Source organism: Acomys minous (genome assembly GCF_964271855.1).
Source record: "Acomys minous genome assembly, chromosome: 6".
Taxonomy (NCBI): Eukaryota; Metazoa; Chordata; class Mammalia; order Rodentia; family Muridae; genus Acomys; species Acomys minous.
Genome location: NC_140487.1, coordinates 109,588,019 through 109,612,316, shown reverse-complemented (window position 1 = coordinate 109,612,316; position 24,298 = coordinate 109,588,019). Strand labels below are relative to the sequence as shown.

General features: G+C 49.0%; 2 protein-coding genes across 7 annotated transcripts in view; both read left to right on the top strand.

Annotated features, from left to right (window-relative positions):
• The window catches only part of DHDDS (dehydrodolichyl diphosphate synthase subunit), a 29,440-nt gene extending 11,358 nt beyond the window's left edge, over window positions 1-18,082 (top strand). For 5 of the 6 annotated variants that reach the window (XM_084785286.1, XM_084785289.1, XM_084785287.1 and 2 more), the window contains exons 7-9: window positions 7,258-7,372; window positions 10,182-10,289; window positions 17,615-18,082. In XM_084785286.1, coding sequence (XP_084641412.1) covers window positions 7,258-7,372; window positions 10,182-10,289; window positions 17,615-17,854 — 463 coding nt within the window. In that variant the 3' untranslated portion in view covers window positions 17,855-18,082. The remainder of the gene's footprint in view (window positions 1-7,257; window positions 7,373-10,181; window positions 10,290-17,614) is intronic. The other variant, XM_084785290.1, reaches the window with a different exon arrangement.
• Window positions 18,083-20,784: 2,702 nt separating this feature from the next.
• Window positions 20,785-24,009, top strand: HMGN2 (high mobility group nucleosomal binding domain 2). The gene is made up of 6 exons (XM_084785302.1): window positions 20,785-20,994; window positions 21,983-22,027; window positions 22,190-22,219; window positions 22,365-22,415; window positions 22,681-22,776; window positions 23,165-24,009. Exons 1-6 carry the CDS (start codon window positions 20,980-20,982, stop codon window positions 23,198-23,200), a joined length of 273 nt encoding a protein of 90 aa, XP_084641428.1. The 5' UTR covers window positions 20,785-20,979; the 3' UTR covers window positions 23,201-24,009.
• Window positions 24,010-24,298: the final 289 nt, after the last annotated feature.

Below are 24,298 nucleotides of genomic sequence, written 5' to 3'. Positions count from 1 at the left end.
AAAACTAATATAATCTTTGGTAATATTAGTAAATTAATAATAGTAAAATAAAGCAGCAGAAATAATTGAGATCGTGTGGTATGTTCCTGTTTTACTGTTAGTAACCTCACGTGCAAGAGTCAAGTCTTCATTAGAAATGTCACCTACGCAAGGTCGGTCTGCCAGGAAGATGTGAGTCAGACTCTTATCTAAGGCCAGTTCCAGAGTCCTTGACTACTCTTCTTACTATATGAGATCTTGGGATGTAGAAAATTTTCTCATTTCTAGTATAGTATGATTGGCTGAAAACTAAAAATCAAGAAATAGAGCTGGGCATGGTGGTACAAACCCATAATCCCACGTACTTACACTTGACAATTTTGGAACAGCCTAAGCAACACAGTGAGACCCCCATCTCAAAACAACAGCAACAATATGCAGGCATTACAGTGAAGGTCGCTCGGGTGTGGAGCACTGGCTTACACTGGCGCGTGTAAGACCTTGATTTCCACAAAGAGCAAACGAATGTTTTGTTTTAATAATTAACATCTGGAAAGCTAGACAGTATATGTATGCACGTGTGTATCTGTGTAGAGTATGTACACATGCATTGCAGGTGCCCTCAGAGGCCAGAAGAGGGCATCAGAGCCCTGGAGCTCCAGCTGCCTGTAGGTGCTGGAATGGGAACTCCGCCCTCTTACCCACTGATCCGTCTGTCCAGCCTCAGGAAGCACTGTTTTCTTTCCTCGTATGTTGATACAGGGTCTCACTCTGCAGCCCTGATTGGTTAGAACTTAGACTGTTTAGACTCTGCAGCCGCCAGGGCTGCCTGACTCTGCCTTCTAAGTGCTGGGATTAAGGATGTGTACCCTACCACAGACAGAAGGAAAATACTTGGACCTCCCTTCTCATTTAAATGTATTTGATTTATGCCTTTATCGGGTGGGGAAGATGGGTATACATGTGGCACAGAGTGCTTGAGGAAGTCCGGGGACAATTTAGGAGTTGGTTCTCTCTGCCCATCATGTGGGTCCTGGGAATGGGACTCAGTGGTAAATTAAGTTATAGATTGTGAATTGGCTGTGAGGGAGACATTGGGGTCCTAGGTAAGTGGCTAGGAATAGGAGGCCGTCGAGTGGTTAAGGCAGAAGGGGAGTGGATGAGGGAGGTGTTTGAGCCTAGCGTGTACAAGGCCCTGGGTGCAGTTTCCAGCCTTGGAGAGAGAAAGCCAGACAGAGATAGAGGCAGAGTTTACACAGGAATATATATATGGAGATGCAACAGAGCTACTGATAATTAGCTGGGAGCAGATTTCATAGTTGTTCATTATATCATGGTGTATACTTAGTGTTTTGAGTAGTTTTGTATGAATAAAATAATAATCGAACTAATGATGGAAAATATTTATGCTGGAAAGAGCGCTCTAATTTAGCAAGCAGATTTAATATGCATTTGCTCCTGGAAGCCCTGATCTGACCTGCAGTATAGCATGCGTTAGCCTTACCCTGGGCTTCAGCATCTCCTGACCTTACGTCTTGCTCCCAGGAAGTGTTTCCTATCTGTGTTCCTGGATATGCTTTTGTGATCGACTTTGTGGGGCTTTCGTGTCCGTAGTCGGGGCAGAATCACCAGGGTCACGAGGCTGGTATCTCAACCCGGCACCTCCTCAGCTTGGTTCTCTGCACATGCTGAGCTCACTGGGGCCTAGGCTGCCCTCTGTACTCCACGTGGAGGCGACTCTACATGTCTGGCTTATCAGGATTCAGCTTGACCGAGCAACGGGATCTCCTGATCTCTTGGTCCTGCCATCCGACTTCTCTCTTTCTTTAGGAGAGGGGCTTTTCGTTTGTTTGTTTTCTTTCCTTTTTTTTTTTTTTAGAAATAAAATGAACAGGCTGTTAGCAAGCCTAGAATTAGAGAAGAAATAAAGTTGACCCTTAAGGCTGGTTAAAAAAAACTGTCAGTGAGTTACTCTGAGTAGGCTGCTTGTTCTCCTGTAGTTTTCTGTCCTCTGTGTGATAAATAATAATTGTGATCATATGCTTTTTGTTTTTTCAAGACAGAATTTCTCTGTGTAGTCTTGGCTGTACTGGACTCTCTTTGTAGATCGGGCTGGCCTCAAAATCACAGAGATCTGCCTGCCTCTGCCCCCAGCAAATTAATTTAATGTTATGCACATTGTCCTGAGATTGTCAGAGCCATTGGATCTAGAGTTATAGACAGTTGTGAGATGCCATGTGGGTGCTGGGAATTGAACTCTGGTCCTCTGGAAGAGCATGTGGTGCTCTTAGCTGCTAAGCCATCTCTCTGGCCCTGTGACCATTTACTGAGTGAGCACAGGGCCATGTGGATGTTCTGTGTTGTTCCAGCTTGAATATATGTGCTCTTGAGATGAGCACTAATCTCAGATTCTTGATCCTCCTCCTTCAGCCTCCTGGATGCTGCAGTTACAGGCTTCACCACCACACCCAGCTCTCAGAGATCCTAAAATGTACATATTGCTTTTATCTTTACTTTGTTTAATTTATGTGTGTGCCTGCAGGCTTGTGTGCACCACAGGGTACAAGTGAAAGTCAGAGGATAGCCTTTGGATGTGTGGCCTCACCTTTCTACCTTACTGGAGACAGGGTCTCTTTGCTGCTGTGCAAGCCAAGAGAGCTAGCCCTCAGACTTCTCCTCCTCCTCAGAGGGTCTCCTGCATCTGCCTCTCCCCACACAGGCATTTTGGGGTTACACACATTTGACTTAGTGCATATGGTTTTGACTGGCTTCTGGAGATCCAGCCCTCAGTCATCACAGGCACTTTCCCATCCCGAGGCACCTTCCTAGCCCTTCTCTTCACCCTAAAGATGAGAATGCAGAAGCAAGAAAAAGTAATGTATCTGACTTTACACAGTCGGCCAACCTCCCTTGTGTTCCTTCAGTCGGCTTCATTGACTGCCTCGTAGGAAGGCGGAAATGGACAGTGGAGTCTAACAGTAAAAGCAGCGGCAGGGCTGGAGAGATGGCTCAGCAGTAAAGAGCACTGGCTCCTGCAGAGGACGGGGGTTCAATCCTGAGCACCCCCATAGTGGCTCACTACCTGCAAATCTAGTTCCAGGGATCCAGGCCGTTCTTGGGGCCCCTCAGGTAGATGGTGCACATACATACATATAGACAAAACACCCACACACACAAATCAAAATAAATATAACTTTTAAAAAGTTAGCAACTAAAACCAGATGTGGTGTTGCATGCCTGTGATCTCTTGCTTTCAGAAGGATGGCTATGCATCTGATGCCAGTGTGAACAAGGCCCTGTCCAAAAATAGGGCTTGGCAGCTGGAGAGATGGCTCAGGGGTTAAGAGCACTGGCTGCTCTTGCAGAGGACACGGATCTGGTTCCCAACACGGGTGTGATGGCTCGCAGCCATCTGTAACGGCAGTTCTAGTGCATCCGACCTCGGCCTCCGGCCTTGGAGCACAAGCCAGGCATGTGGCACACATACACCATGCAGGAAAACACTCATAAAATACATCTTTAGGAAAATTTTGTTGTTGTTTGTATTTTTTATTGTTTAAAGGGATTGGGGGTACTGAAATTGTAGATCAGCACACAAAAGACCTTAGGATCCATTCTAAGTGCTACATTGAAAATTAAACATTACCCAGCACTGGGGAGGCAGAGACCAGCAGATCAGTGTGAGTTTGAGGCCAGCCTGGTCTACAAGGAAGTCCAGGACAGCCAAGGCTACACAGAGAAACCCTGTCTCGAAAAACCAAAAAAAGAAAAGTAACTATTAGAGCCAGCAAGATGGCCCAGCAGGTGCTTGTTGCCAAGTCTGGTGACCTGAGTTTAATCCCCTCAACCCATATGGTAGAGGGAGAAAACTGACTCCTGAGAGTTGTCCTCTGCCTCCATATGCATGGCACGGCACATGCATGCCCTCTGCCTCCATATGCATGCCACGGCACATGCATGCCCTCTGCCTCCATATGCATGCCACGGCACATGCATGCCCTCTGCCTCCATATGCATGCCACGGCACATGCATGCCCTCTGCCTCCATATGCATGCCACGGCACATGCATGCCCTCTGCCTCCATATGTATGCCACGGCACATGCATGCCCTCTGCCTCCATATGCATGCCACGGCACATGCATGTCCTCTGCCTCCATATGCATGGCACGACACATGCATGCCCTCTGCCTCCATATGCAGGCCCTCTGCCTCCATATGCATGCCACGGCACATGCATGTCCTCTGCCTCCATATGCATGGCACGACACATGCATGCCCTCTGCCTCCATATGCAGGCCCTCTGCCTCCATATGCATGCCTTCTGCCTCCATATGCATGCCACGGCACATGCATGTCCTCTGCCTCCATATGCATGCCACGGCACATGCATGTCCTCTGCCTCCATATGCATGCCACGGCACATGCATGTCCTCTGCCTCCATATGCATGCTACGGCACATGCATGTCCAAGGACACAAAGCAAAGAAAACCAAGGGTCTAGTTACCGGTGCTCACATGGCAGCTAAATCTCCAGTTCTAGAAGATCCAGTACCCTCTCCCGGCATCCAGAGGCACAGGCCAAGCACATGGTGCACACACATACATACATGCAGTCAAATACTCACACACAGAAGTAAATCATGCTGGGTGGTGGCAGCACATGCATTTGGTCCCAGCATTCAGGAGGCAGAGGCAGGTGGATCTCTGAGTTCAAGGCCAACCTGGTTTACATATCAAGTTACTGGACAGCCAGGGCTACATAGAGAAACTCTGTCTCGAAAAACACAAATGACTAGATTGATAGATAGAGACGTAGATAAATAGATTGATAGATTTTTTTTAAATTAAGTAAACCTTTTAAAATAATCAATAAAAATGGCAATGTAAGTGTGTGTAACTGGAAATAAACCACATAGGTTGGGTTAGTTAGACCCTGGGTGCTGCTTTCCCCTCCAGTTAATGTAGTAACGAACACTTCTCCATGCCCCATACTTTTAGTAAGTGTCTCTTTAGCATTTTCACCAGCTCACGCTGAGCCACACGAACGTGTCTTGTCTTAGTTCACCCAGGTTTCTCTGTGTTTATTCTGCGTCTGGGCTGATTCTGGTTCTCATTATTACAAATGGCGGACTCCGTGCGCTTCCCTCGCCTGCAGTTGGCGTCCCTTCCTCTGGAGCTGCGTCCAGGAGGCCCACTGTCTTCCTTCTCACCACGCTGCCACCCTTCGCTTTCCCTCTGCGGTTTTCTTCTTCCTAGTGCTGGGATCAAATCTAGGCCCATGGTTTTTTAAATGTTTTCTATTTTGCTTTGTTGAATACTGGTGTTTTTACTGTTACGCAGCCTAAATTATTTCTGAACAGTCTTGAACTCCTGATCCTCCAGCCTCAGTCTCCAGACTCTGGGGCATAGCGACAGGTCACGTCGTGCAGCCTGGAATCTGGCTTTGGAAAACACTCATCCCAGATGTTTATGGCTTCATTCTTTTCTTTTAAAATATTTTTCCCTTTATTTTTTTATCTTATATGTATGGGTGTTTTGCCTACATGTATGCCTGTGCACCATATGTGTGCAGTGTCTTCGGAGGCCAGAAGAGGAATATTGAATCCCTTGGGATTGGTGTTACGGTGAGCTGCCATGTGGGCGCTGGGAGCTGAACCCAGGACCTCTGGACATGCAGCCGGGGCTCTTACCCACGGAGCCGTCTCCAGCCCCTCTTTCTGCCTTCTTGATTCTGTGACCAGAATCATGTTCTCCCAAGAAAGTTTGTCTTTTTGATCCTTCTCAAGATAAAACTGGAACTCGGTGATTTCTAGTCCTGTTCCTGTCTGCTTGTTAGGGTGGGCAGGCGCTCCCAGGGGCCAGCACACACCACCCTGGATGGTGCCTCTTCGTGTCAGTGGGAAAGCTTTGTTTCAGAAAATGTGGCCACCACTAGTCTCCCTCAGTTGTTTCTGAGTGTCTGGCCCTCCTTGGGAGTATATTTCTTTCTTTATTTTTATTTTTATTTTTTTATTTTGAGATAGAGTTTCTCTCTGTAGCCTTTATTTGCCCTGGACTCAGTTTGTAGACCAGGCTGGTCTCGAACTCACAGAGATCTGCCTGCCTCTGCCTCCCAAGTGCTGAGATTACAGGCGGCTGCCACCACACCCAGCTGGGCGGGTATTAAATACCCAGCATATGAGAAGTTATCGTTTTCCGTTTTGCTTTGGTGGGGAGTGGGTATGCCATGGTGCACAAGGCTGCCCTCTGACAGCCCTGTGAGTTGGTTCTCTCCTTCCTTTGCGTGGCTTTGAGGACTAACTCTCAGGTTGCCTCACCTGTATGGCAAACACCTTTTCCCACTGAGCCGTCTTGCTGGCCAGTCCCTGTTCTTTTTATTAAATCCTGGAATTAGAGGTAAACTCGGTGGTATGTTCTATGTGTATAAGGCTTGCTGTTCAATCACCAGCATAAACCCATAGAGAAAAGTCCTTCTTTCCTTGTTAACCGCTGTTGATAAAATGTTTTGTGACATTCACCATTTATTTCATCCTTTTTGTACATACATATATATGCATACATAATAAGTTTTCATAATATAGTGAGTATCATATTCCCTTCATATATATAATGTGTGACTATGGATTTGTGTATGGTTTTTACAATATGTTTTCTGAAATTTGCTTTTTTCATGTAACAGTAGGTCTTGGAAGTCTTTCCAAATCAATAGTTAGATGTATTATTTTGTTATTTTCAGAATTACTTGTTTTTTCAGTACTGGGGATTAAACTCAGGGCCTTATGCATCTTAGGCATGTATACTACCAGTAAGCCACACCCCCATCTTTAAATTTTCTCTTAAAAAAGGAGAAAAAATAAAAGAAACGCGGTTACATGGTGTTTGGTCACAGCACTGGGTCATAGGGTGTCTTTCAAAAACAAAACAAATCAAATGAAGAGAAACAGCCTCATGGACACGTGATTTTAGGCCTACGGGCAAATGAGTTCAGGCAAATTACTTATCTCTTTTCCTGAGCCTCAATTCTCTGCATCTGTAACACTGGCTGTGAAAACCCTCCACAGGGCTGAGGATGATGTATGTAGTGGTAGCGTACTTACCTGGCATGTGCAAGGCCCTGGGTAAAAGAGCATTGTGTGTGGTTTGCAGATTTAAAGCCGCTCTTGGGTGGGGATGTACTGGCAAATGCATTTGATGGTGGGGTAACCGGGAGGCTGTGCATGGAAGCCCACCCAGGCTATCACACAGAGTCATGTGCTTCTGTCTCCTGCTCACCTAGTGACGTGTCTGAGGCTCTGCTCGATAAGTGCCTCTATAGCAACCACTCTCCTCATCCCGACATCCTGATTCGGACCTCTGGAGAAGTGCGGCTGAGTGACTTCTTGCTCTGGCAGGTAGGTCGTTTTGGAGCATGTTGTTTTGCGGTCCAGCTGAAGCCTGGAGCTGAATGCCAGCAGTGGGTTCCCGCTCCCCAGTGCTGCACAGCAGGAGCTGAATGCCAGCAGTGGGTTCCTGCTCACCAGCGCTGCACAGCAGGGCTAACGGCTAGAGCAGTGCCTCCAGGCTGTACCTGGAAAATGCTTGCTTTTCTTTCTTCACCTGACCCTGCATGCGTAATGTGGCTCTTGCTACCCACAGTGCAGTGCTTTCACCCGAAGGAGAAGCCAAAGCCACCCTACTCTAGTGAAACCTTACATAGCCCTTCTTAAGGAACGAGCCCTTTAAGTCGCTGGCACTAGTGCCACAGGAACCTTACTTTTCAGTTAGTCGCCTCCTCCTCAGAAGAGGAGGCTACGTCTAAGCAGGCGTATCTCAGGAGACATTCTGGCTGCGTTCAAACTCTCAGGCTTAGTGTTCTTTTTTGCTTAGTTTTCCCAGCATGTGCAGTCCCTAAGAGCTCACATCCAATTAGTACTATTTATTGTTTAAAAATCTCTGCTCTTAACCAGGCAGTGGTGGCACATACCTCTAATCGCAGCACTTGGGAGGAAGAGGCAGACAGATCTCTGAATTGGAGGCCAGCCTAGTTTCTGTTTCAGGATACCCAGGGCTATACAGAGAAACTCTATCTCAAAAAGAAGAAAGAAAGAAAGAAAGAAAGAAAGAAAGAAAGAAAGAAAAAGGGCCATTGAGGGAGCCTCAGCTTGGAGACATCTCAAGTATCTGGATCCATCTTAAAATTGAGGCTGTAGGAAGATAGTGCCGTTGGTGAGGATTGGTCCATAAGCACTGCAGCCTGGCGTCGTATAAAGAGCCTGTGTGACCATGCACACTGAGAACTCAGTGCTAGGAAATTGAAGACAGGATCCCTAGAGCTCTGGCCAGTTAGCTGTGCCTGACCTGTAAGCCCAGTCCCAGAGAAAGAGCCTGTCTCCTGAGGAACACTGCCCGTGGGTGACCTCTGACCTCTGCAAGCACTCACAGGTACACACAAGTGAACTGACACTAGCTACTGACACTGCTTTTACTTAGTCTTTGGGTATTTGAAGGAAATGTGGTATATACCTAGTGGTTGTCTGCTCAGAGCACATTTCAAAGTTTACATTGCAAACTTTAAGGAGCTTTAAGGAACCACAGTGGTGTGGGCCCCGTGTGTTACGTGTTTACTGTGCATGACAACGCCCTGATTTGATCCCTGGCACTTTGCAAGGAGGATGAAAAGGGAGAAAGAAGATGGAGGAGAGGGAGCGAGTTAGAAGATAAAGAGGAAGCACACCATAAAGTAGAGGACTTGCCCAAAGAGCCGCCCTACAGATGCAGGAGTCCGATGCCCTTAAGAAGAGACTCAGCAGAGGCCATGATCTAGGGAAGGTGACTGCACCTCAGAAAAAATGCTGAGTTCCTCCTTCGTGCTGGGAATGTAATGCTGACTAACTGAGAAACTCCTACTGACTGCAAGTGTGAAGCTCTTGAAAGTCCAGACTCTAAGAAAGTCATTGCAGGGGCTGGAGAGATGGCTCAGAGGCTAAGAGCACTGGCTGCTCTTCCAAAGGTCCTGAGTTCAGTTCCCAGCAACCACATGGTAGCTCACAACTATCCATAATGTGATCTGGTGCCCTCTTCTGGCCTGTATGTGTACATGCAGGCATAACACTTTATACATAATAAATAAAATCTTAAAAAAAAAAAAGTCATTGCAGTCATAGGAAAGAGAGGGGCAGCTTCATGTCAACGGCACTTTCAGTCAGGCATGGCTCCCCTGCCTTAATCCCAGCATTTGGATGGTAGGAATTTGAGCCTGCCTGTTCTATACAGCAAGTGCCAGGCCAGCCAGGGCTACATAATGAGACTCTGCCTCAGAGTAAAAGCCACTTTGATTTGTTCCGGAGGAAATCCTTGGTATCTTGGTAGAAGCTGTGGGGAAGGTGGCCTGAGTCAACGGTAGCAAATTAGTGAGCAGTGGCTATCAGGAGTGCCGGGGCTGGGACAGCTCAGTTGTCGTCCGTGCTCGTCTGGGCTGGGCTTTCCTTCATGCACATTTAATCTTCACAGCTCTGCAGAGAATCTCGGTGTTATCTAGCTGCATACTTGAAGAAGCTGAGGCCCAGAGAGGTTCAAGAACTCAGCCAGGCCAATGGTAATGGTAGATCCCGGCAGTTTGCCTCCAGAACCCATGGGCTGAGGACACGGTGTCGTTACACTGTTGCTACTTAAAATAACAAGCACAGCTACCGTTTGTTCTGGCTGGCTTTATCAGACTGTGTGTGTCTCAGATGACCTCTAAGGGCCAGGAGCCAATAACATAATCCAGATGTTATTTCATAGTCCTAAAATTGGCTTTTAGAAGCATGGCAGAGCTGGGTGTGGTGGCGCATGCCCTTGATCCACAATGCCATGATCCAGGCAGATCATGTGGATTTCAGGCCAGCCTGGTCCACATTGTTAATTCCATGTTGGCCATTGGCTACCCCTGAGATTTTTCTCTCAAACAAAAAAGAAAAGAAGGGAAAAGGAAAGATCTGGTAGAAACCTTTATTAGTTTATTTCAGCTTTGCCACTGGCAGGGGATCTAATCGCCTTGTGACCCTTCTTCCAACAGTGAGGGAACCTGGGCTGGCTGCAGAAACATCTGGGGCTCTGGGAGCCTGTGCCATCTTGTTTCTCGGCTTTTCTCCACGCAGTGTGCACCTCCACTGGAGCACTGGCCAGCCGTGCAGCCCCAGGGGTGCACCTTACTCATGCTCTGTTGCTTGTTTTTACCAGACCTCCCACTCCTGCCTAGTGTTCCAGCCTGTTCTGTGGCCAGAGTACACATTTTGGAACCTCTGTGAGGCAATCCTGCAGTTTCAGAAGAACCACAATGCACTTCAGGTATGAGTCGGGCGGACGTTGGCAGGCCCACCTTGTGCTGATGGCTTGGTGCCTCTTTTTTAAAAGCTTTACTTGTTTCTGTGCATAGATGTGCCATAATTGATGCGTGTGTGTGTGTGTGTGTGTGTGTGTGTGTGTGCGCGCGTGCGCGCGCGCGCGCGCGCACGCGCGCGCGCCATAGTGCACATGTGAGGGAAGCCTCTGGAAGTGTGTTCTCTCCTCCCTTTGGGTCTCAGGAATTAAACTCAGGCTTGGTGACAAGTGCCTTTGCCCATAGGGCCATCTCTCTAGCCCACCAGACATATCTTGACAAACAGTGATGGTTATTACACTAACACTATTATCCACGGATGATTTACTGTGTGTCAGACAGTGAGTGTTTTACACACAGAAGTCACTACTGCTGCCAAGCACTCAGGAAGGTCGGTCTTTTTAGCTTCTTATATAAATGAGTAAACAGGAAAAATGGCTGGGACATGGTGCTGTGCGCTTTTTTTATTTGTTTGTTTGGTTTTGGTTTTTCAAGACAAGGTTTCTCTGTATAGCCTTGGCTGTCCTAGACTCGCTTTGTAGACCAGGCTGGCCTGGAACTCACAGCGATCCACCTGCTTCTGCCTCCCGAGTGCTGGGATTAAAGGCGTGCGCTACCACACCCGGCTGTGCTGTGCGCTTTTAATCCTAGCACTCAGGAAGCGATCTCTGCGTTCAGGGCCATCTTGGACTACATATTGAATTCCAGACCAATGACGACCTGGTCTTGAAAAGAGGGGTCGGGGGTAGACAGACAGACAGACATGTTTAAGGGTCAATGTGATATAAGGAAAGGTGTTCTTCAGACACAGGAGAAAGCTCAAAGAAATTGTCTGATATTCCCTAAAGATCTTAATCCAATCAGAGGGACAGCTGGCGACGCCTACCTGTAATACTAGCCAGTGGGAGGCTGAGGCAGGAGGATTTCAGATTGAAGGCCAGTGAATTTGAGACCATGTCTCCAATAAATAATTGTCACAGTGGAAGTCTGCAGAGTCACTCATGAGCAGCAGTGTAGCCTTTTGGCTGTCAGCAGTCTCCCACATGCTGTTCCTGCTGCTAATCGCTGGCCACCTGGGCAGAGACTGACCCTGAGCTGCGGTGTGGTTCTGCATACATTTATCTACGTAGCCTCCCTAAATGTAACAGATTTGCTGTCCTTATTTTTCCAGCTATGAAAACAGGGACAGGAACTAAGTGTGCCAAGGCCACTGAGCTAGGAACCTGCATTTTGGAATCATAGTTGTTTCTTAAGCCTGGAGAGAGAGTGGCCAGGAAGAAGAAATGATGTGAGTCAGGGTCTCACTGGCCTCAAGGTCGCTTTTGGGAAGCTAATGAAAGCCGTAGACCATGTCCACTGAGAAACAGGCCCGTGTTCATGGGATTGTGAGCACACGCAGCTACATGGCGCACTGTCAGGGTCCACAAACTCCCCTCCTCAACTCCCAGCATTAGTCACTTGAATGACAAGAGTTTTACCAATGAGTCTCAAAATATGAGTAATTTGAACACAGTGGCCTAGAACAAATGAAAAGGGAAATAGCAAAGCGTCAGTTACCTGCTGCCAGGGAGGACTGTGCCTGGAGCTGCCTCCAAAGCTAAAACATGTTGTGGTTTTTTTGATGAAGTACATCTTGTAATTCATTGACACCTACCCAGCAGTTGCTGACAGCGGTGATTGATGATTAGAATAACCATTTTCTAACGAGGAGGATGGTAGCAATGGTAACTTCCGTCTCGTGCACCGCGCTGTACAGTAGAAGTGCTCACGTTAAGCTACGGGGTCCTAAAATTCCTGACTTTGACACTTCTCATAATTTTCTAAGTCCTTCCTCTTTTGTCTCCTGCTGTGTCGGTGGCTAATTCTGACAGTATACACCCCCCACCCCCCACCCCCACTTCCCCTTTCTTCCCATTTACTGTTTTTAATCAACTGTAGGCAAAGAACGCGGGTAATTAAGCACAGAGAGTTATATGTATAAAGTCAGAGTACATGCCTCTCCATGAAGCCTGTGTGACATCCGTGTATGGGTATATTCTTGTGTGTACACCTGTCATTTCAGTGCCCAGAAGCCTTTATTACCTCAGGTTTCTTAGTGCTTTGTTGAGGAGTTGCCTCAGGCTCTATCTTCTCCATAATGTTTATTGAGTTCCCAAGTATGAATCAGGCCTGTCATCAGGCACAGGAGGGTCAGCAGCTACCCTGCCAGACAACATCTACCCTCATGGAGCTTGTATTTTTAGCTGAGTAGCAGACAGTAAGCAAGCAAACAAACGTAAGGGAATTCTCATCTGGAATAAGGCTGTAAAGACTCTGCAGCCTTGGGCTGGAGAAATGGTTCAGAGGTTAAGAGCACTGTCTGTTCTTCCAATGGTCCTGAGTTCAATTCCCAGCAACCACATGGTGGCTCACAACTATCTGTAATGAGATCTGGTGCCCTCTTCTGGCCTGCAGGTGTACATGTGGACAGATTACTTACTGTACAAATGCAAATAAATAAATCTTTTTAAAAAATAAATAAATACTGTGCAGCCTGGGGAGAGAGTGCAGGAGAGCCTCAAGGGTCCGCAGGTGGCACAGTTGAGGTCTTGGGAGGGAAGGTGGAGGCAGGCCGTGGGAGTTAGGCCTCTGAAGCACGCAGAGCTTGGCAGTGGAAGCAACACAACCAGAGGACTTAGGGGACAGGCAGAATCTGATAAAGTATTTGGTTTAAAAAAAAAAATCACTTGAGAGTTTAAGGGGCCAGAGGCAGATCTGGAAGACTGGACACCTGCGGCACTGGACAGCTCTTTATGTGTACTAGGTGACCGCTGGGCTGGCTGAGCTGCTTCTCCAGCCCTACAGCTGCTTTCTGTTGGTTTATTTTTATTATTTTTAATACTGTGGAGGGGTGTGTGCACGTGAGTGCAGTTAACTGTGGGGGCCAGAGGTGTCGCCCTCTGCAGCCGGAGTTACACGTGGATGTGAGCTGCAGTGTGAGTGTGGGAATGGAAGAATCGTTTGTGCTCTTAACCACTCAGCCATTCCTCCTTTCCTTTTGTTGTTTTGTTTTAGCTTTTTAGATTTTATCTAGAGAAATGGTTTGGTAGCTTAGCGCACTTGCTGCTGTTGCAGAGCACCCACATGGTGCCTCACAACCCCAGTCCAGGGAGTCCAGTGCCCTCCTTTAACCTCTAAGGGCGCCAGGCATGCACAAGGTGTACACACGTACACGCATACATGTCAGCAAACATTCAGACACACAAAATAAGTAAGTCTTCCAAAAACTTTTTTCCTTATCTGTACTTGCTTCTTTAAAAAAAAAAAAAAGCCGGGCGTGGTGGCGCACGCCTTTAATCCCAGCACTCGGGAAGCAGAGGCGGGCAGATCGCTGAGTTCAAGGCCAGCCTGGTCTACAAAGTGAGTCTAGGACAGCCAAGGCTACACAGGGAAACCCTGTCTCAAAAAACCAATAAAAAAAAAAGATTAAAGCTTTATGTGGTATGGTGGTGCCCACCTTTAATCTCTGCGCAGGGAGTCAGAGGATCTCTCAATTCGAGGCTAGCCTGGTCTTTAGATTGAGTTCCAGGATAGCCAGGTCTACACAGAGAAACCCTGTCTCGGGGCGGAGGTAGAGGGGAGATTTTAATGTATGAGTGTTTTGTCTGCATGTATGTGGATACACCATGTGATTTTTTTTTTTTTTAAAGAGATGTAGGATTGAACCTAATGCCCTATTCATGCAAGGCAAGTGTTTTATTTTTTTGGTTTTTTCGAGACAGGGTTTCTCTTTGTAGCCTTGGCTGTTCTGGACTCAACTTTGTAGACCAGGCTGGCCTCGAACTCACAGTGATCCGCCAGCCTCTGCCTCCCAAGTGCTGGGATTACAGGCGTGGACCACCATGCCCGGCCAAGGCAAGCGCTCTTATTACAGAACCTCCCCCCGCCCCCATCCAGCCCTTCATGAAAGGTTTGGAGCCTGAGCACCAGCGAAGTGGCAGAGAACTCAAGGCCTGGCTCCGACATCTTATTCTTTGTTTCTTCTGCGTGTGGAAGTGCAGAGGCTCAGTACCGTTTTCTGGTGAGCTTCTGAGAGCATTTACAGTGAGGTGGCCACCAACACTGGTGACAGAACAGCAAACAGTTCTGAGTGGGGCATTCTTTATCCAGCTTTTCTAAATTACCCCAGGGGTGGGTGTTGTTATTCCCACTTCACAGATTAAGAAAAAGCCTTGGTGGCTGGACAGTGGCTCAGGGGTTGTGAACACTCCTTGCTTTTGCAGAGGGCTCGGGTTCAGCTTCAGGCATCTACACGGTGCCTTACAACCAACATCCCTTAATAGTTCCCGGAGTTCAGTGCCCTCTTCACATCTCCCCCCCCACACACACATACATACAACCTCAAAGAAACTTTTTATTTCTAGGAAAAACCATAAATCGCCCATATCACATTTTATTTACTTTAAGAATGTTCCTGGGCCGGGCGTGGTGGCACACACCTTTAATCCCATCACTCAGGAGGCAGAGGCAGGCAGATTACTGTGAGTTCGGGGCCAGCCTGGTCTACATAGCAAGTCTAGGACAGCCAAGGCTACACAGAGAGTCCCTGTCTCAAAAAAAAACATTAAAAAAAAGAAAAATAAAAAAAGGAAAAGTTTCAAAAAAAAAAAAAAAAAGGAAAAGTTTCTTTGAAAAAGGAAGGAGAAAAGGAGAAATGAACTCAGCTGTTAAGAGGGGCTGGAGAGATGGCTCAGAGGTTAAGAGCACTGGTTATTCTTCCAATCGTCCTGAGCTCAATTCCCAGCAACCACATGGAGGCTCACAACCATCTGTAATGAGACCTGTGCCCTCTTCTGGAGCACATGCAGGCAGAACACTTTGTACATAATAAATCTAATTTTAAAAAGAGGGTATCCTGAGAGTCTAGGACAGCCAAGTCTACACAGGGAAACCGTGTCTTGAAAAAAACCCAGAGCCAGGCATGGTGGCACACACCTTTAATCCCAGCACTCAAGAGGCAGAGGCAGGTAGATAGCTGTGAGTGTGAGGCCAGCCTGGTCTACAAAGATCGAGTCCAGTACAGAGAAATCCTGTCTTAAAAACAAAAACAAAAACAAAAACAAAAACAAAAACAAAACAAAACAAAAAAAACCAACCCAGAAACAAACGAACAAACAGTTTGACTACCATAAGCAGCTCTCCTGCCCAACTTCTCTTGGATTCCAGGCGTTGAGTTCATGTTGTCAGGCTTTCCCCACTGACACATTTTTTAAAAAGATTTATTTATTATGTATACAATATTCTGCCTGCAGGTCAGAAGAGGGCACCAGATCTCATTATAGATGGTTGTGAGCCACTATGTGGTTGCTGGGAATTGAACTCAGGACCTTTGAAAGAGCAGCCAGTGCTCTTAACCTCTGAGCCGTCCCTCCAGCCCCCACCCCCACTGATACATTTTGCCAGCCTTCTTTCCACCTATTTGTTTTGAGGCAGGATCTCTCACTAAAGGTGAAGTTACCTACTTTGCAAGGCTGGGAGGTCAGTTGAGTTTCAGGGATGGCCATATTGCCCTCCCAGTGCTAGGATTACAAGCACTTACTGCCACCTGTGGTTTGTGGGGATCCAGCTTGAACCCCTGCCCAACACACACACACCACACACACACAAGTAATGTTTTTCTGTGGGTTTTTGGGTTGCTTGGTTCGTTTGTTTGTTTTGTTTTTGAGACAGGGTCTCTATTATGTAGCCCGGCTATCCCGGAACTTCTTATGTAGACCAGGCTGGCGTGGAACTCAGAGATCCTCCTGCCTGTGCTGGTATTAAAGGTGTGCACCACCATGCCTGGCTTGCTCACAGCTCCATTTTGAGAGTCGGTGAGACAACTGATGAAGTGTCTGTGAACATGCAGGATGCTCCTAAAGAGTGAAGACAAGATCTGGGCGCTGCCGCACGCACCTTAAACCTCAACACTCGCAAGGCAGTGGCCAGTGGATCTCTGAGTTCCAGGACGGCCAGGGCTGCATAGGGAAACCCTCAACATCAGCAAAAAAGACTGAAGACAAGGCACTCAGCATATAGGCTGATTGGGACAATACTTAAACACAAAGTGCCGTGGCACAGTGTTGGCTGTGGTAAAGGACAGCGGGATATGAGTTGCCTGGGGTGATTCTGTGGGAAATCCCACTGCTCACTGGTCGCTGCAGTGCATGCTTATAGTGCCAGCTACTTGGAAGACAACATAGTCTGGACAACATAGTGGAACTCTGTCTCAGAAACAAAAGCACTGCACCGGGTTGCTCGCTCGTGGGTTGTGTTGGGCAGGAAGGAGGAGCTCTGCTGCTGAGGCTCTGTAAGCCAGACAGATTGGCAAGGTCGAGACTCCATGAGACGCAGCAGCCCCTTCAGATCTGAGGGATTTACCCCTCTGGCCACAAGCATCCTTCCCGAACTCACGTGATCACGTGGTCAAATGATGACATGCCTCATGTGCAGAGTGCTCCGAGTTTCCAGAGAGGACAACGGGAGTCCCTTCCCCTTTAAAGGGCTTACTGTTGGTCTGAAGACAAGTCGAGCTGCTCCTGGAGACTGACTGCCTCCAGCTGTCAGAGTTGGTTCCAGACACCCGGAGCCTTCAGGGACTCTTTTCTAACAGAAAGAGCAGACTAGAGACCAATACCTGCTCTACAGCCGTCAGTGGCTTAAGAGACTTGACATTGTTTCTGAGCCTTCCTAGGAGGGCCGTTTGCTCACAGTTGAGCCTGTCTTCATTGGAGAAGGCAAGTCTAGTTCTAGACCCTGAAAACAGCTTACGAAGCTGGAGACCATAAGAAGACCCAGTGAGTGTTCTGCCCCAGACAGTAGACAGTGACAGCACATGGAACCGCAGCCTGCCTGCTGCTGCGACAGTGGATTTTGTATTTATCACCCATAATCCTTTAAACCTCTCTTCAAGGTAGGCACAACCCCCACTTTACAAATGAATAAAAACAAGGAGAGGAAAGGATCTTCCTAAAGACACAAGGCTAGTTGGTGGGAGACTCAGAAATCAGACTGTTTACCTGTTTCAAAGTATAAGTTGAAAAGAATCATAATAAGCGTAGAACTTCACACAAAACAAGCCAAGATGAACTGCTCCTGGCTTCCTGTGCCACACAGGTGCCATCCACTGCTTAGCCCTCCCAAGCCTTTTCACACTGGCAGAAACTCTGCAGAGTTTGTATAGTTGGCCACTCTGTACACTACCCCCACCTTCTCCATGCCCAGCTCCACCTATACCTAAAATTATCTCCCTACCCCAAACCCTACTTCTCTCTAGCAGAAGGCCCGAGACGTGTATGCTGAGGAGCGGAAGAGGCACCAGCTGGAGAGGGACCAGGCCGCAGTGACAGAGCAGCTGCTTCGAGAGGGGCTCCAGGCCAGTGGGGATGCCCAGCTCCGACGGACACGCTTGCACAAACTCCGTGCCAGACGAGAAGAGCGAGTCCAAGGCTTCCTGCAGGCCTTGGAACTTAAACGGGCTGACTGGCTGGCACTTTTGGGCACTGCATCTGCCTAAGTGAGGCTGGCTACCGGCCACTCTGCCCTACCCTCTGCCTCAACTCCCTTTTCTTGATGAAAGGCACCTCCTCCTTTTTCTCTGCTTTGCAGGGAACCCCAAAGGCAAGTTTGGGCTACCTAAGACAATGACCCCTGGAGTTTGAGGGAGAGTCTCTCCCATGTGCACACTGAGACCAGTCCAGTCAGCAATACATCTGGGGAGCAGGACCCTAGCTCATCAGTTATATGTCCTGTCCATGGTTTTGGATGCATGGTCTTTTTTCCTCCAGCATATTCGTCAACATGCAGAAGAAGCCTAGGCCTTTACCATCATGCCTAAGCCTCCCCATGGGACTTTCACAAAAGACTTGGATCCACTGGTAAATTTTAACTGATAGGCAGCCAGTGTTATTGGGCAGGGAAGAGGGGTGGGCAGGACAGGAAGGAAATTTGCCCATCTGCTGCTCCTCCCCTTGGCTCTCCACCTGGGATTTGCTATTGAATCTCCACCCCCTCCCACCACCAGCACTGATTGCTCACTGAAAGGCTCAGCGCCCCCAATGGCTCATGGAAGCCAGGCGGGCGATTACAATCCAATTACCTATTGTTGACTCAGCCCACACAAGCTTTACTCCCCTTTGCAGGGCATGGGGCCAGGCTCCACTCCCCAGTGAGACCCAACCCCCTCCGTGTGGTGCAGAAGGGCCTGTGGAGGTCCTAGTCTAACCCAACACGGGCCAGCTTGGGTCACACATCAGGACTGAACAGACCCGAGCATTTCCCCATTGACTGCCGCCGTCCCTTACCACCTCACACTGATCCCCCTTCCAGTCTTCACAGCTCTTTGACCTGGCTCCTTAAGTAGCCCCCAGACAATTTACTCTCAGCATGGCAGAACGTGCTCCAGGCTCCTTGGCCTGTGAAGGCCATCGCGCCCAGCTGGAAAGAGGCAAGGTTGTACCCTTCCCTGCCTCCCCACAGGGCTGTGAGAGATGGCAGCTACCCTTGAAGAAAGGTCTGCTGAGCATAAATACTAGCCAGAAACATCAACCGAGTGCCACTCTGGCCTTCCTATGCTGTCTGTAAGCCCAGCACCTCCTCCCAGAGGGAGGTGAGCTATATTATATAAGCCATGTTAAGTGTGTTCTTCAAATTCCTAACTTTCTATACCTTGGTTCCCACCCCCATTTTGTGCCTACATACTGGCACTGGTGACCTTTTGGCCATATTCTTCCTCTCAGAATCATGGATAAAGGCCTGACACCAACCAAAAGCTAATCGATGCACCCTTTGGCACGGCCCCCTATACACCTGGCACTCCCCAAAACCAACCCTGGCACAGAGATCCCCGAAAGCAGGTGCTGTACATTTCCCAGCCTTACAATGAGGCTGTTGACAGCTTTAATTAGGGAGGCATGAATTATGTGGCTATAATGCAGAGCCCTACAATTAAGGCGTGAATGAGAGGCTGGAGGCATCAAAGGGAGTCTACCCAGCAAGCATGGCTGTTGAGTCCTGGCTGACTTTCTCTTACGATTGGAGTACAGTACAGGTGATTAATGGGGCTGGTATCTTCCTGCCTGGGGACCTGTATTCTGGGAAAGGTGCACGGGAGTGGGGGGGGGGGGGCTGCCTCAAGAAGCACTGTGAGAGTGGAAAGAGGCAGATCCATTGCTGCCCAGAAGCAAAGGCTGCAAAATGCTTATTTGAACTCGTGGACGTTTGCTTTCTGCTGGTATGGTTAGTGCAAACTAGCTTCAGCCCTTGCCTCAAATAATAAGGTGGGACCTATTTATGTGTCTTCCACCTGAACACCAAACGCCCTGTTGAAGATGTTAGCCGGTTGTGTTATGGCTATCGGATAGATTTTTTTTATTTTTTATTCTTAGATAATAAGATTTGTTTGGTAACTGCAACGAAAGAACGCTTCGCTTCGCTTCTGTGATTGGCACCCTCCCGCGCTTGTGCATGGCTAGCGCTGGGGTGCTCTGGAAGGGCCCCTTGGCCATCACACCTGTTCGTCTACTTGTTTCCTAACCTTCCGGCGCTTTCTTTCAACCGCCTTTCTTCACGCAACCGAGAGCAAGCCCGCTTGGTGTCTTAGGAGGGATTTCGCCAGCTGTGGCATCTGCAAAGCCCAGGTTTGGTGGCCTCTATTGAATGGGGGCAGCTGGGCTAGCTGTATCCCAGACCCAGAGGGCTTAGGGGGAGGGGAGCATTTCGCAGACTGTTGGCGGCTTTTCTCCACCATTCTGTGACGGGGTCCAGAGGGCTGGACATGCAGGGACTTAAGCCACCCGACAGATGTTGGGGGGCTGTTTAGCGTTTGGGGAGAAGGTTCAGCAGTAGGTGCTGAAAGGACAGCTCCTACCTGCCCCGCCATACCCGAAAGGCACCCCTGCGTGTTAAATCTCCACTTTGAGCCCACACCCCCACATCTAGTGGACTGCTTTCCAGGTGAGGCACACGGAGGGATTCCCCAAGGTGGCAGCGCAGCTCGAAAGGATGCACGTCCGACTGCGCCAGGCTGCCTCCCGGCTCTCAGCCCACTAGAGCCCGTGGCCCCCAGAGCTGCCTCGAGCGGCGCGCCACCCGTCGCCTATGGAACTGGGCGGCGCGGCCAGGCCTCGCAAACCCCTCTTCTGGGGCCCCCAGCTGGAGCAGGAAGCAAAGCCGCCGAGATGTGCCCAGTGTCGCAGGGCTTGGAGAAGTGGGTAGCGGGGTTGCATAAGGTGGAAGGAACTTGGTAGTTTGCAAAAGCCAGCTCTGGGCGGGAGCAGAACCGCGAGCCCGCCACCTCCCGCGCCCCTCATTTATTGCCTCCTACTCCAACGCGCGCCTCCCCCACAGCACCCCCTCCCCCAAGGCGCGCCGCCGTCTCGCGCGCCCTCCCCCTACACCCCCTCCTCACTCCAGAGGAGGTGAGTTTAAACCCCGCCCACGTGACCCCAACTGGGCCAATGAGCGGCGGCGGGAGGTGAAATCCGGTTCTAACCGGTCCGGGGCTCCCAGCGCTATAAAAACTTTATAAACCCCCCGGAGCCCGAGCAGTGTGAAGAAGCATCGAGAGCGACCCCCGGACGGACCAAGCCCGCGCGCAGCTGTATCCCCCGCGTTCAGCGCCGACGTTCCCCCACCGCCGCCATGCCCAAAAGAAAGGTACGTGGCGCGAGCGCGCGGGTGCCCCGTAGCCGCCGCCGCCGCCGCTGCTCGCCTCGAGCGCGGGACTCCGTGGTGGATCGAGCGCTGCGCGGGGTTCCAGCCTAAGTCGGGCTGCGGGCGAACCATGCGCGGCGCGCTGCCCGCGGGCGCCAGAAGCCATATTGGAGGATCGGCGGCGGGAGGAGCCATGTTGGCCGCTGTTTATCCCGCTCCCTTCGGCCGCCCGCGCCCCCTCCCCCACCGGCAGCCCCCTCCCCTCCTCCCCGCGGGCGAGCGAGCGGGCGATTCAAACCCGAAAGGGCGGGAAGGCGGCGCTCGGCTGGGCGGGCGGGGGAGCGCTCTGCCGCCAAAACTGCCGCCGCGAGGGGCGGGGCCGCGGCGTGGCTCCGCCCCCGGCTGCCCACGTTCCCGGCGCACGGGACGCGAGCCGCCGCCCACGAGTTCCCTGAGCTCCCGCCCTCGACGGCTGCCATAGCAACGCGCTGGGCTCCGCCTCCGGAGGGGTTTGTTTGCACAATCTGCAGCTGTTGCTCCTGCCTAGCTGGTGGTGGCGGGCGCCGTCCCGGACCGGCTCCAGCTTCTCCCGCGCTTTGCAGCCAATCTACGGGGTCCTCCGTGCGCGCCTCGGCCTTCAGTTGTGCTCCATCGCCACTAAAACTACTTTTAAAGAAACTAAATGGATATGTCTTAGAAACGTGGTGTCTGACGCTTTCCGTTACAAGTTTCTGGTGACGGGGCTACAATCGGGATGTAAAGTTAATAAATTAAAAATGAAATAATTTGGGACTGGAGAGATGGCTCAGTTGCTCTTTCAGAGGACCTGGGTTCAGTTTTCAGAACCCACATCAGGCAGTTCACAACTGCCTGAAAGCTGCATACATATATACAGACACACACATACACAGAATTGGAAATAAAGCAGTTTAAATAAAAAAAAAAATGCTTCTGCCGACTGAGTTACCACGGAGATCTTATCTTTTTATAGGCCGAAGGGGATGCTAAAGGAGATAAAGCCAAGGTGAAGGATGAGGTGAGTCTTAAGGCCTGTCACGGAGTCCAGTTCGTAGTAACTGACCACAACCCTGCTCTGAAAGTTAGGCAAGAATTGCTTCGTTCACTTTCTTCAGTGTGAAACGAACTGTGCGTGAAACTTGTGCTTAATTTTTCCTTTTAACTTTGTTTCTTTTTATAGCCACAGAGAAGATCTGCACGTTTGTCTGCTGTAAGTGTGTGCGCGCTTTGTTTAATTCCTTATACTTTGAGGTTGGGAAGAGCAGTCCTGGCAGGGTTTTGGAGCTGTGGGCTGGCGGGTTGTTACTTTGGTCTATCTACTAATGGTTTCCTCTTCCCCTCTGCCTACCAATAAGAAACCTGCTCCTCCAAAGCCAGAGCCCAAGGCTAAAAAGACCCCTGCAAAGGTAAGCGGGCGGAACCGGCCTTCACCACCCTAATTAACCTAATTCAACATGGTGGTGGCCCCGCCATCCCTGGGTGTTGGGAATTATTCTCATAGCCTCGTTCCTGGTTTTTGTCAGAGGTATCCGTGTCCTTGGCAAGTTAAAATTCTGTTTCGTATACTGGAGCAGGGTGTGTATTCAGTAGGTAAGCCTACTTTGTAGGACCTGGCAGATTGCATCCTGGTAATGCAAGCTGTGAAACTGTTCTGTCATGCCTTGGTTTTAGAAGGGAGAGAAGGTACCCAAGGGGAAGAAAGGGAAAGCTGATGCCAGTAAGGATGCAAATAATCCCGCGGAAAATGGAGACGCCAAAACAGACCAGGTACAGTTGCTGTTCGCTTTTTTTTCTGGCTGGTACTGATCTGTAAACTGTTTATTACCCTTTATATCTGTATCACATGGGGTTGATGCAGTTTTCCTCCGATCTAAAGATCCTCATTTCTGAAAGTGCATTCCTCTCTAAAGGCCCTGGCTTATGTTGGCTTGTCCTCAGGTGCCACTCGTGTCGGTACCATCAAGCTTTGAAGTTGGTAGTGACCGTGAGCTAGTGTGGGATTGATGTCGTAAAGTGGGCCATTCCTGAAGCGTGGTCTTGATGTCTCTTAAGTGCCCCAAACCTAGATTTTACCCTGGAAACAAAGTGATGCCATGTCTGGACCATGAGCAGATAAACGTAGTTTGCATGCTGACTTTATCTATTTTTCATTTAGGCCCAGAAAGCCGAAGGTGCTGGAGATGCCAAGTGACGTGTGTGCATTTTTGATAACTGTGTACTTCTGGTGACTGTACAGTTTGAAATACTATTTTTTATCAAGTTTTATAAAAGCAGAATTTTGTTTTACTTTTTTTTTTTTTTTTTTAAGCTATGATGTTAGCACACAGAACACTTCATTGTTTGGGGGGGAAGGAACATGTGTCACTAACATAATGTCTCCCAAGCTAGATTGATGATGGAAAACTTCTTCCCCTGATAATTCTCAAAGGCTCCTGTTGGCTCCCAAGAGGCATCCTGGTGTTGACATATGTGGCCACCATGGCACAAAATGCCTCGTGATGTGGGAAAACTAAATTGACTTTTGTATCCTCCTACCACATACCATCATCGACTTAACTCCCTTAAAACCAGAGACCTGTTGGAACCTGACCCCCAAAATTGTTTTTCCAGTCTGTTGGGCAATCTGGACTTTGCAGTGATGTCATTGAGTGTCCTCAGAAGAGCGGTGGTTCCTTTTATAAAAGACTGGATCTTCAGATTGATAATTCTGCCATTTTCATTTCATTTCCTGAAAGTCAGGGTCGGCTTGTGAAAAGTTGTTAAACAACATCCTTAATGTGAAATGTCAACCCTCACTCTAAGCTACTTCCCCCTTTTCAAAGCATTGAATGGAGATTTCATTGGGTTTTATAGTGGCTTTCTGATTTTGGTAGTCTATACAAGAAGGGAGTTTGGAAGTTCTTGTATACTGTTAATGATTGTCTGCCCACGTCCTGCCTGAAATACCATGATTGTTTATGAAAAGTATCTTTAATAAAGCTGGATACAGTTAGACTTGGAGTGTTGCCTCTGGTCTTTTCCCTGCATTGGGGAACATGGCTTCTAGGTTTCTTGGTTTGATCAATTGGCCTTGGGTCTAATCACATCTCAGTGGTGAGAGGAGATGGGTATGCTCCCCAGAAGTAGACTAATGCCTGGGGTGCAGGGAAGTGGTTCTTCACGGGTGTAGCAATCCTTAACGTGTAGGCAAAGCTCGGCAGGTCATGTTGGATTGCTGACAGCTGGGCATCCCTCAGATTGACAGACTAGAGCCTGCTCTTGCTTCTCTCGGGGCAGTGCTGCTGGGTGT